At 26.7% G+C, this 13149-nt stretch overlaps 2 protein-coding genes across 2 annotated transcripts in view; one reads left to right on the top strand and one right to left on the bottom strand.

Moving 5' to 3' along the window:
* LOC107441924 (GATA zinc finger domain-containing protein 14) overlaps positions 1 to 13149 on the bottom strand; it is a 214804-nt gene that overhangs the window by 193944 nt on the left and 7711 nt on the right. The window lies entirely within an intron of this gene.
* Positions 10356 to 13149, top strand: part of LOC107441929 (chloride channel protein 2) — a 39120-nt gene continuing 36326 nt past the window's right edge. Inside the window, exons 1-3 of the mRNA XM_016055343.3 lie at positions 10356 to 10617; positions 12040 to 12190; positions 12833 to 12952. Coding sequence (XP_015910829.2) covers positions 10573 to 10617; positions 12040 to 12190; positions 12833 to 12952 — 316 coding nt within the window. The 5' untranslated portion in view covers positions 10356 to 10572. The remainder of the gene's footprint in view (positions 10618 to 12039; positions 12191 to 12832; positions 12953 to 13149) is intronic.

Genomic DNA, 13149 nt, shown 5'->3' with positions numbered 1-13149 from the left:
ACTAAATAAATCAATGGTCACCCACCCGCACACTGACCGCAACCAGTGATGCTTGACTTCGGTGATCTGCTGGGAACCGTGTGACGCTATTTTGAAAAGACCCTGTTTTGGATGCATTAATCTATACCTGCAAATATTCCTTTGAAATATTTCAGTTCAATTTCAAGTATGATATTTCTGAAATTTGTTGATTGATAACAAAAAAGTAATTGGAAAAGAAATCTGACTAATTAAAATGGAAAGATTTTCCACTTTGTTTCACATGGTGCCTCTGACTCAAATGTAAGAAAAGTTAAGTGGCGTAAAGGTGACGTTAAGTTGACCGTTGATTAGTAAATCACGAACTTAAGCGAAACAAACTTTAATCAATATTTTATTACTTAATTTTTTTAGCCCTTTTTTTTAGAATATATTCATGTGATTTGTAACAGGCAGATGGCAGCTCCATATTTCTATAATTATAGCACTCGAACGCTTATGACAATTATTAATTATAGCACTCGACAATGATTATTATTAATTATAGCATTATTATTATGACAATTATTATTATTAATTATAGCACTCGAACGCTTGTCAAGCTTATGACATTTAACATCACAAACAGACCGGAATAGCCCGGTCGGTAGGGCGCTGGGCCCATGTCCGAGAGCTCGTGGGTTCGAACCCCGCCGGCCGAAGACTCCCCGTGTAGTAAATGGTGACTGATGCACGTTAAATCTGTCGAGTCACAAAGTTCTCCATGTTCCCATAACAAATCAATACCTCTGGGGGTACTGGATTGGAAATCGATCGTTCTCTGATCCAGTTCAATAATTACGATCTGTGGATGAATGAATGGATGTATGAATAGGTCCGCCCTATAAACGGGTGTGACGTGTGTGTGGCTGAAGATGAATTCTTGGCCATAAATGGCGCCACTGAAAAACAAGAAACGCACCCTCTGCCTTAAATTAGCTTGGTTTCACCAAGCAGGCTTGCTAGTGTGGCAAATCGCATTAGAAACAACAACAACAGCATCACAAACCGTTTCAGAAACGTAAATATCAGAGGTTATCTGATTTTTAAGGAGTGAATTAATATGTTTCTAAACACTCTTCCGTATCACTAAAGTGGCACATGCATATTTTTTACGCTTCTATTATAATTTGTTCTGAATGGTTATAATAATTGTTTTAAGTTAACAAAAAAAAAAATGCACTTATGGTCTGTTACATTTTGTTGCTATCAATTTTTTGTAACTTCTCATCTTTAGAGTACATTCAGCCATATATTTCTTTCCATCCAAAACTCATGTGATTAAAAAGATAATTTTGACTGATGAAATGCGTTGTGGGGTTCATAGCATCAAAATAAGTCTGTATTCTATAGTTATAAATCGTTCTCTTATCTTAGACGTGAAGCAAATTTTTATGACACACTTGTTTGTGAAATGTAATGAAGAACTAGAATGATTTTTTCCCTCTTACTTTGTTGTAAGATTAAATACTTTAATAAAGTTGAACGTATTAAATTAGAAATTTATATTTATTTTATGCGTCATTAATTTGCTTTAAAATGTCACATTAGTACTAAAACTTAGTATTACCATTGTTGACTGAAAATGTAAGCGATTTCAGTTGAGAATCTTTTAGAAGTTTCAATATATTTTGGAAAGTTTAGACATCCAACTTATTCAACCATGCTACGAACTTCTGTTATAGCAGTAAGAATATTTAATTTGCACTTTATTATCTTTAACTTATGAATGAAATCTGAATATTATCTTATGAATATTATCTTTAACTTATGAATTATGAATACTTATGTTAGCTCTTTTATTTATGAATATGATGTTTGGTCTAAAAATGTTATTCATAACTATTATTATAAATTTATTTCCTTAGTTTAATAAGAAATCCTTAGTTTTAATAAGAAATCAAGTCAAAACCATTACGCATTTGCTTTTTTTTGTTGCAATTTTCAAAAAAATAACAAAATGAAAAAAAATAAAAATAAGTAAAATAAATAAATGAAAATGTGATAATTGATAATTTATATAAAATTATGTTATACATTTATTTTAATTACTTACATTTTTAAAATGTGGTTATTATTTTAAAATTGCATTAAATAACAGAAACATCGAAGGAAAAAATGCTAAATGGAAAAAAAATTCAATATTACCCGCTTTAATTAACGATTTGCTCAGTGACAAAATGCTGTGAAAAAAGGGAATAAACCAACCGCTCCTTAAAAAAGAAAAGAAAAAAAAAAAGATCTAAATAAGGAGAAAAAAAAATTTAAGTTTTCAGTTGCAGTTCAAGAGTTGGCTTATTTATTTATTTTTTCAAATTCGAATTTTCGATAGGTTTGAATTAAATTAGATCGCAACTAGTCAGAATCAATTTTATTTTCACTTTTTTTGAAAAGAGATAAGTTCATTCAGCTCTTTTTAATGATTAGTAACGCACTGAGAAAATTTGTTTTTGATATTAAAACTTTGACCACTTTCCGACTAGATATTGCACTCAAATCTCTTCTGGAGCTTCAAGGTCAATGATAACGCAAGTTTCAATCTTTTCGTGAAAGTTAACACGCGGAATTTATTGTTATTCCATCACTTCAGAATTAAATTATTTTCAATTCAAAATGTCGATCATATTCCGACAAATTAGAGTGCTCAATTCTCATCTGGATCTCTGTGCCTCATCAAAATACGATTTTCAATCTATATTCGTGACCAGTATAAACAAAACTTATCACCATATTATTACCACAGGGAATTCACCACCAACAAAGGTACCGATCACTTTCTGACAAATATGTGTTCAAATTATTATCGAAGTTCTACTCTGTGTCACATAGTATAAGATTCAATCGTTTTCTGGTTGCTGGAAGCAAGCTTTATTGCCATATTTTCACCGAATAAAATTTATCAATAATCAAAAATTCTATCATTTTTCGCTAGAATTTTTAAATTTTAATTGAAGTTTTGTGTCTATTTTTAATGTAAGTAACAATTGTTTTCCAAATGATCAAGCAAAATTTATCGTCATTATATCTATTGGTAAAATACTTTAAAATGAAGAAAATGATAAACTAAACAAAATTTTTGAAAACTATGTTTTTTACAGAACACTAAAAAAGGAGAAAATAATTTAGTTTTTGTTTGACTTATAACGAAAAACATAGGGTGCATCTTTAATCTTCTATCTAAATTTCCTCCGAAAATTCTATGTATCGAAAGTAATACACCATAGGTTTTTCGCTTTATGTGAGAAAAGAGAAATTAATTTCTTCATTTTAATTTACTTGAAACTTTTTAAGTAACCTTTATATTAACCTTTTTAGTTTATAAAACTTTTATTTTATTTTATTATTAAAAATATCTCTGTAGTATCTATTTTTTTTTTGGATTGAAATTTAAAAACTTCCCTAAAAATCTGGAACATTTAACTTTATTTATTTATTGATTTATTTTTTTAACCAAGCTTTGATAATTTGTGGAGAAGTTGTGGCGTAACTACCACTACTATTATTAAACATCAATTCACTATTATGTAAGACATGCTAACTTGACTCAATCTTGAGGTTACCTTTTGATATATGAAAGTTGGCACAGTCTAATGGTCTTCCCTCACAAAGTTATAAACAAGCATTCAGGAACCATCCATAAATGATACACGCTTTGAGTGGAATTGTAACAGTTTGTGACAAGGGAGAAGAAAGGGTAACAAAACATGTGATATCCTACAAATAATAAAAAAATTATAAAATTAGCAGATTAAATATTTTTTTATAATTTGTTTTATTTTTTAATCAAAATTATCTAATCATTATTATATAATTATGCACACCACTGTTATTGAAAATCGCTAGTTAAAGTTTAAACATTAGATTTGAAATACACTTTATAATATTTGTCCCGTTTCTGCATTAGTAGCATATATTTACATAATATAGCAGGACATGAAACAAGGGGTAGGGCGAAGTGTGACACTTTGTGACGAACGGGAGGAGGCTATGTATTGAAAAAATGTGTGACATCACTTATGAACGGTCTATCACTCAATTTTTAAGATAAATAATTTTAAAAAAGAAAATAATGAAAAATATAATAATAACAACCGAAGCTGGCCTCGCCATTGGGGCACAAGCTCCGGAAGTCATTAAAATACAAAACCTTTTCTATCGCGAGAGCAGGACAAATGATTTTACTCTCTCCTCTCTGTACTCCAAAGGTTTTGCAAGAAGTCCAGGAAGAGAAAAAAAGAGAATACAAGAAACAAAATATAAGAAAACAAAATACAAAAGTAAAATACATAAACTAATTTCAAAATTTATTTTTATTTTTCCTTTTCTAATTAGTTTCGTATTTTACTTTTGTATTTCGTTTTTGTATTTTGTATTTTCTTTTTCTCTCTTCCTGGACTTACAAAACCTTTGGTGTACAGAGAGAGCAATTTTAGACACTTATCCGGCTCTCTCGTTAAAAAAGGTTTTATATTTTTATGACTTCCGGAGCTGGTACTCCCTGACGACGTCAGCTTCGGTTGTCATTATTATATTTTTCATTATTTTTCATTACTTTCATTTTTTTTCCTTTTTAAAATTTTTCTACAGGTTTCAATTTTATTGTGGAATTCTGCTGCATTGGAATTGTAATTTTTAACTTTAAAATTGTAATTTTTAACTGTTTTTTTTTACATGATTTTTGATTTCTCAATTTTTAAAACCTTATTTATTGCTCCTCAAAAATTGCATGATTGAATTAACATAGTTATTTTTTAAATATGTGGATTTCGTTAGTGTTGCATGTTTTACATCATGCGGTAAAATACAGATAAATATCTGTCAACATCAAATAGAAAAATATTTAAATTTTAAAGCTTTTGTTTAGAAAAAAAAACTTATTTCCTTAAATATAAGGCATTAAATTAAAATAATATTTCGTCGAAATTCGTATCACAGTTTAACAATAAAGTAATCTAATTGCATAACAAGATTCCTCGTATTGCCTTGTTCTTATTCATCCATTCTTTGATTTAGATTCTTTTTTAGATTTCGATATTAGTTCTCACCTTCTGCATTGACACACTTCTTTTTTCACTTGCTACATGAAGTAGAAACTTTCATCTGCGGGAAAAACCAATGTAACCAATTTCTTTCCTTACAACTTTTATGTCCTGGATATCTCATGGCTTTTGTTTAATTCATTGTTCATTTCAACAAAAGCTTGTTTTATTTGGAAGTGTGATAGCTTGTTGCCTGTTTGTTATTTTTCTGACGTAGGTGACTAGTCTTGAATATTGACCTATTAGTATGCGTGGAACTAAAATAGATCACCTTTATAATAACCTATGGTCTAATATTCGAATTTTCACCTAAATAGTTTAATTAACTAGTGTAGACGATATTTTAAACTATGAAATCAGAAGGAAAAAAAACATATTTTTCTAAATGTTTTTTTCCGTCTCTCTTAAAATATGAGACCTTTATAATAACTTATGGTCTAATATTCGAATTTTAACCTAAATAATCAAATTAACTAGTGCAGACGATATTTTAAACTATGAAATCAGGTGGAAAAAAAACATATTTTTCTAAATATTTTTTTCCGTCTCTCTTAAAATATGAGACTTTTATAATAACTTATGGTCTAATATTCGAATTTTAACCTAAATAATTTAATTAACTAGTGCAGACGATATTTTAAGTAATGAAATCAGGTGAAAAAAAAAACAACATATTTTTCTAAATATTCTCTTCCGTCGCTCTTAAAATATGGGACGTAGTTACAATCTGGGATATGAACAGATTAGTTTGAAAAAATGCTGTTCAAAGTTTGCCTTTAAATTATAATAATACTTCTGGCATATTTCGTTAAATCTCTAGGACTGTGCAAGCATCAAAACTTTTTGCTCACAGTTATAAAATTATCTTATCAATAAGCATTTTAATAATTTTTGATAATTATTTATTATTATTTTTCTAATAAATTTAATAATGTTTAAAAATTTTTTTAATAGTAACGGTATAAAAATTTTTTACATCATTTTTGAATAGGTAAAATCTTAACCTAGAACGAAATTGTTCGAATAGTTTTGGGGCTAGAAAACGTAAAAGAATTCGTACTTATAAATTTTACTTCTCGGGCACAAATCGTCCAATTCTGTATATATTTTTGTTTTTTAAAGGTGCATAATTTTAAATGATGTAAAAATTTGTATGCTTTAAAAATCAACTTTTTCGATCATTATTAAATAAATAAATAATAAAATTATTACAAATTTATTAGCATGGAAGATTTACCACATTATTTTTAAAATTTGATAAATCGGGAACTATTGGAGTGATTTCGTATAAATTATGTATTTTGCGACATAAGATTACATTCTTTTCAATAATGTAAACATTTGTATACCTTACTATTCACAGTGATTTTGACTATTATTAAATGAAATAATTAAAAAAAAAACGATAAAAAATAATAAAAAATTATTTTTGGCTTATAATTATGTTTGGGTAAACGAATTTTGGGTGCAAAAAATTTTCGATTCGCTTAAAAAATTCTCGCAATATGACGAATTACGAAAAAATAAGAAAAAGCATTACGGGTTCCAAACTTTCCATCCCTCAGATTACAGCTATTACCCGTATTTTGAGGGTCAGGAATTCGAATCCTTCCAAAAAAAAAGTTATGTTTATTAAAAGAAAGAACGTTATTACGTTTGTTTTCGTAACTTAAAACATCGGGTGCCCTCACTAATTAGCATTTTCATGAAACGCCTACTATTTATACAGGATTCCTTTAGTTAGGAGTTTATTATGGGGTGGCTGTTGTGTTGTACCCTTTTGTGCACACGTAGGTTTGCAAGAAAAATAAAAGTACATTAAATGCGGAGCCTGATTATTGCCTCGGCCCAATAGGCCCGGGCCTAGGGCCCACACTTTCTGGGGGGCCTCAAAAATTTGTAAAAAGTCCACAATATAACTTTTTATACAAAAAAAAAAAAAAAAAAAATACTGAAAGAAACAGTTTATTTCAAAAAAGGCCTTTATTTCAAATTTTCTTTATATTGTGATAAACCAAACTCGTGAAAGCATTGCACTAATCAAATTCGAAAGTACAGTTGAATTTTAATTGGTGCAATTTTCACTCAATTTATTGGTGCAATTAACGAGAATGCATATTTGCAAAGTCTCTTATAAATGATTAGTGTCAACAAGAACTAAAAGCTTATTTTAACAAATATGTAAAGCTATAGATGGAAGGCTACAATCTTTAAAATAATTCAGCTAATCAGTGACTTTTAGCAAAAATCACTGATTTCAATTGTTTGTGGTCACCAAACTATTTTTATTTTCATACAACATTGTTTTGTTGTTTTATATTTTGCTTTAATATTTAGATGCATAAACTTTATCTTAGAAAACTAATCTTCAATTGTCTGCTTTCAAAAATTTTTTAGAATGTTTCTCTTGAGTCACGCAGTTTAATAGATTCTTTTTATTGTTAGGACTACTCCTCAGAAATTTAATTTTAAAATATTTCGTTAGAGACCCGGAAAATTTTGTGGGCCTTGGGCCTGAATTTGTCTTGATCGGTCCCTGATAAATGCAATCATATGCTGAAAAGTAAATTGATTTGTCCGAAAAGTAAATCGATTAATATCTTGGTTCATTATTCCTTCAATCCTCAGCATATTTGAATGCAATTTTTTTTTAGTTCATTAATTTATGTGATTAATTTAATTACTATTATATTAATTTAATTTATAATTCAATGAAACACACGAGGAGCAATAAACTAATCATTGAAAGGGAGGTAAAAATAATTTAATAATAATAGTAAAAAAGTATATTTGAAATGTATTTATTTAATTGGGGACAAAAATTAGAACTGTAAATTCTTCATTCAAGGAGGTTTGAAGGAATATATTTGAAATGTATTTTATTTTATTAGAGACAAAAATTAGAACTGTAAATTTTTTATTTATGGAGAATTGAAAGAAAAATTATTATAATTTCGTATTTTAAGTTTGCTTATTTTATTCCACCGATAAATAACTTGTAAGTGTTATGGCAGCTTTGAAACAATAGCTGTTTACTCATGTACTTGAATTATTTGAATTCAGCGAAGGAGTCAAAGGAACTTTTAAGTTGAAACAACGGATCAAACCTCATATGTGTAATATCGAAAGGAAAATTGTTTGTCCATGATTCTATCAAGATTGCAAAACTTTCGATATTTCTAGAAATATTAAATATTCAATAAAAAAACTAACTTTTAATATTCATAACAATTTGCTTGAAAAAAAATATTTGTAATAACAAGAATGAACGATTATTACGAGCTATAATAATTTCAGTGGAATTTTCTGCTTTCTAGGAATAGAAATAAAAATAATAATAAAATAAACACTGAACAAATAAAAAAAAAAAACTAATCTGGTTTCAGAAAAATAATGAAGTTTAGGATTTTTAAAAAAATAAATTTTAATACATTAAAAAACAAAAATCTTCGCGAATTTGAAAAAGTAATTTTTGACTTGAACTATGCTAAATTATTTTTCCCTTCAATTTTTAAAGCAAAAACGATTTATTGGCTAAAATCTGATTTATACGAGTACATATCAGATTGTAATAAAAATAAATATCAGTATAGTATAATCCGATTAGAAGTCAATATGAGTGATTTAAAATTTTTTTAAAAAATATCTTTGTAGTTTCTTTCCCGAAAAAAAAATTTAATAAAATATAATCGAACCATAATTGAATTTGATTGAAGATAATCAAATAACCATCGACTCAAACTATTTAATCGAATAATGTATCAGAATTGTAATCAATTAAGATAAGTTTTAGTATTTTTTACTATTTCATTGACGCAATTGTAATGGAATATCATCGATTACAATTTTGCATTCTTTTTTTTTAAGCTACTGCATTAAAAGAGCGTAAGGGTACATATTTCTTTATGAGTCTTTTTTTTCTTTTTTTGCGGTTTCTTACTTTGTTCAGATTAATCAAAGTATAATAAACAAATATAAAAATAAATAAATCTTAAAATACAGAAAAATATTATTTTCCCATCTAGTTTACGGCTAGAAAATCAAATTATCTTGGAAAAAAAAAAAAAAAAAAGACTGAGAGAAACATTAAAATTTAATATTTAAATATAAAGCGTGGTAATTTCTCCTTATCATTTGCGAGGCTTAAATAAAAAAAAAAATAAATAAAAAATAAGATAATGTGTTTGTGTAATAAATTATTCAACCCCCCCCCCCGACAAAATTAGATACTGAAGTTGAAAATCAAATTCCATTAACCCCTCGTTAATATAAAATGACAAACGCTTATTCCAAAGTTAAACCCACTCCACATTACTGATAACTAGAGCCCGGATTTTGATGACCTAAAAAATCTCAACTAATGCCCTTAAAAAGTGCAAAAAATGCCCTTAAAAAGGGCAAAAATTGCGCAAAAAATGCCTTAAATAAAGTAAAAATATTGAATTAAAAAAATGTTTTGCTCTTTAAAATTATTATGAGTCATTTAAAAAATATAAAACAATGCAATACTTGTTCCACGCTCATTAAAGTTTGAAAAATATGTTTTATATCCTAAAATAACAAAAAAAGGAAAATATATTGACACCAAAATATTTTTATTTTGTATAGAAACTTTAATGGATATAACAACTTCCATCTCATAATATTACTAAATATCAGAATTACATTGGATTATTAAATGTTTTTCGATAATTTGAAATGTAAACGAGCGTCTCTTGTCTGAAAGTAAATTTTCATTCCTGCAGAAGCTTCTTTCAACGTCTACTGATGTTATAGGCGTGTACTTGAAAAAGACGGTCTCACTTTCTGACAATTCTTCTTCAATTTGAAAAGATTTTGCTTCACCTGTTAATATCCTATAGATTTTCTTCATTGTTTGGAAGCCAGTGTAATAATGAAAATTGATAAAAAATAATAAAAATTGGAAAAATTAACAAAAAACTTTAAAAAATGCATTAAAATGCAAAATACGCCCAAAAAAAAAAAAAAGAAAAATGCCCAAAAAAATGCTCTAAAAGACAAAAAATGTCCAAAAATGCAAAAAAATGCAAAAGTCATCAAAATCCGGGCCTTACTGATAACAGTATTATAACTATATAGCTCTGCAGCGGCGAATCGATATTAAATTTAGGACATTTTTCAAAAGAAACATTCAACATAAAATTAAATAAGTTCAATGTATATGAAAAATGTTTTGGTTAAGCATTTAGAAATTTTTTTATTTTTGAAAATTTCTATATTTGCCAAAAGAGCGATAAAAATGAGCCAAAAAGCTCATTTGAATGAATACCTTTCGTTGTAACCCTTGTTTCTTCTTTTTCCGAAAATTTATTACAAAACTACTCGTGCTGATGATCTTACAGGTGTTTTTATTTTGCGTCGCTGCATTTAGCGAAATATTACAATTCTAAATGAAGCGAAATGTTTAAGAAATTATTGTCCAATCGAACATTTTTATTTCGATTAATTTTTTGAATTCTTTCTTTCGTTTTTACAGTCAAGAACAAAAATCACGATGGGGGATAGAGAAAGAGCGGCGCTTGGTTATGAGCATACTTTGGTAAGTTTTAAACTATTTATTTATTGTTTAAAAAACTAATTTATATTGTAAACAAGGTCCATGAGTAGTTTTTTATAAGGACTTTATTATTTGACCATTATTTACCTATTTTTTAATGAAGCGGATGTATGTGGAATGTTTGACGTGTTATATAGGGAAATGTCAAATTTTGTTTATTTGCTTGTTTCGATTTCTTTTATGTTATTTTATTTCTTTCTGAATTTTCCTTTTAAGTTTCATCTTTTCCTGCGTAATATTTACAGATTTATATATTAAATTTTATCTATTGATTAAACTATTTCTTATGTTGAAGTTAAATTTTTCAAATGTTTTAAAATTCTTGTGTGTGTATCAATCATCGCAGTGATACGGTTTACTAATTAAATAAACAAACTAACACTTAGATTTATATTTATTGAAAAGATTTCTAAAATTTGTAACCGATTTACGTAATTTCCGAACCTTCTCGCTTCATTAATTTGTTTACTGCTACTATAATAATGCTTGAATAAATTTAACTTTTTAATAAGAAATCAATATTTTTTTATTTTATTTATTAGTGAATTTCTTTTACATTTTCTTTTCTTTCTTTATGTTTCAAAAAATATGTTTGTAAAGGATGAATTACATTATGATTAAATGGAATAATAAGTTTTGTATTTTTGTTTTTATTTTATTGTTTTATTCAAAGATATTTTTGCATTGAATAAAATTTATTTCTTCATGCTTAATAAAGCAATAATACATTATACAACATGAACATTTATATTCTGCAAATTAATTTAAAACCTCTAGAAATTTATTTTGTGGACTGTATTTTGAAATTAATGAATTTGTCAAAAATGGTTTAAAAATTTGTCTAATGTAGGCAAAATGCAACATTGAAATCACTTTTATGGGATTCTTATTATAATAATGAATATGTGATAAATTTATTATATTAAATCTTCATATTGCAATTAAATAAATAGGCATACTTTATTGATATGCTAACAGATGTTTGTAAAAAAATTGGTTATGATATTTTAAATGATGTACTAATATTGTTGTTTAAAAATTGGAAAAAAATAGTATATCGTAATTTTTAAAGTTTAATTAATTTATTTTTTATATTTCCTCTAAATCTAAAATTTGCATTTACATTTTCTTTTCTTTAATAATAATAAATATGTGATAAATTTATTAGATTAAATCTTTGTATTGTAATTAAATAAATAGGCATACTTTATTGATATGCTAACAGAGGTTTGTAAAAAAATTGACTATGATATTTTAAATAATGTACTAATATTGTTGTTTAAAAATTGGAGAAAATAGTATATCATAATTTTTAAAGTTTAATTAATTTATTTTTTATATTTCCTCTAAATCCAAAATTTGCATTTACATTTTCTTGTTATAAACACACTTGATTTCCAACAGATGTTTGGTCAGTATCGGGAAGATTTAGGAGAATATGCGAGATTAGAAGCTTCAAGACTTAAATCTTTAGAAAAGCTGCGTAAAAAAGAAGAAAAGCGTCGCCAGAAAGAACTCAAACCCTATAGAAATGCAATTCATAGAAAACTTGTTGGTATGTCACATCAATTCAAAATCGAATTGATATCAATCTAATCTTTTAAGTAGTAAATATATAAATATTTTTTTTTTGTTGTATCAGTTACATTGAGTTACATAGGTTATTAAATTGAAGGTAATATTGTTTTTACCTTTTTAAATTATTAAAATCTTAGTATTGTAATTTCTTTTGAAGTTTGCTGATTGTGTTAACTTTTTTCTCTTGTGATAGCATGCTTGTTTTATTAATTTTGATGTCTCCAATTAAGTAAAGCAAGTATTTTTTAAATAAAAAAATAAATACTTTGTATTCCCTTATTACAACTATCTTTACTACAGTTAGAATTCATTTTCGACAAAAATACTGTATTGTAGGATTTTCAAATGAACATGTAAGATATTCCAAAAGAGTATACCTAGGGAGAGAAAAATAATTATATCAGCTAGTTAGAACATGATTTTAGACAAGAATAATGTTTAATCTATTAAACTATTAAAAAAAATAATAAAAAAATTTAATGCTTAATAAAATGATGTTTAAAGATTACCTGTGCTTATGTTATTAGTCATAGGCATAAATAGAACAAGTTTTGACATCTTCTCTGCATTTGTATTTATTTCTTAAATGAGAAGTTTATTATTTTCTTTTTATTTTTAGGTTTTTGGCAGAACACTTTTGCAAGATTAGGGGAAGACTGGTTTTTCTTAGCATTCTTAGGGGTCATTTCTTCTCTTCTTAGTTTCTCCATGGATTACTGTATATCAATGTGTCAAAAATGTTAGTATGATGTTATTTGTTTTATTTTATTAGAATTTTGTTTTGTGATATGTTAACAATTAAAAAAATTGCTTTATTCAATAAATCGTAAATTTTTAATTAATAAAGATTACAAAAATAAAATAATTTTGTAAATAATTTAATTGATTGAAAGCTAATGAACAATTTAAATCAAAAGGTATTGCCAGAAAATCCTA

Source organism: Parasteatoda tepidariorum, chromosome 4 (genome assembly GCF_043381705.1).
Source record: "Parasteatoda tepidariorum isolate YZ-2023 chromosome 4, CAS_Ptep_4.0, whole genome shotgun sequence".
Classification (NCBI taxonomy): Eukaryota; Metazoa; Arthropoda; class Arachnida; order Araneae; family Theridiidae; genus Parasteatoda; species Parasteatoda tepidariorum.
This window is presented reverse-complemented; position numbering and strand designations above follow the sequence as displayed.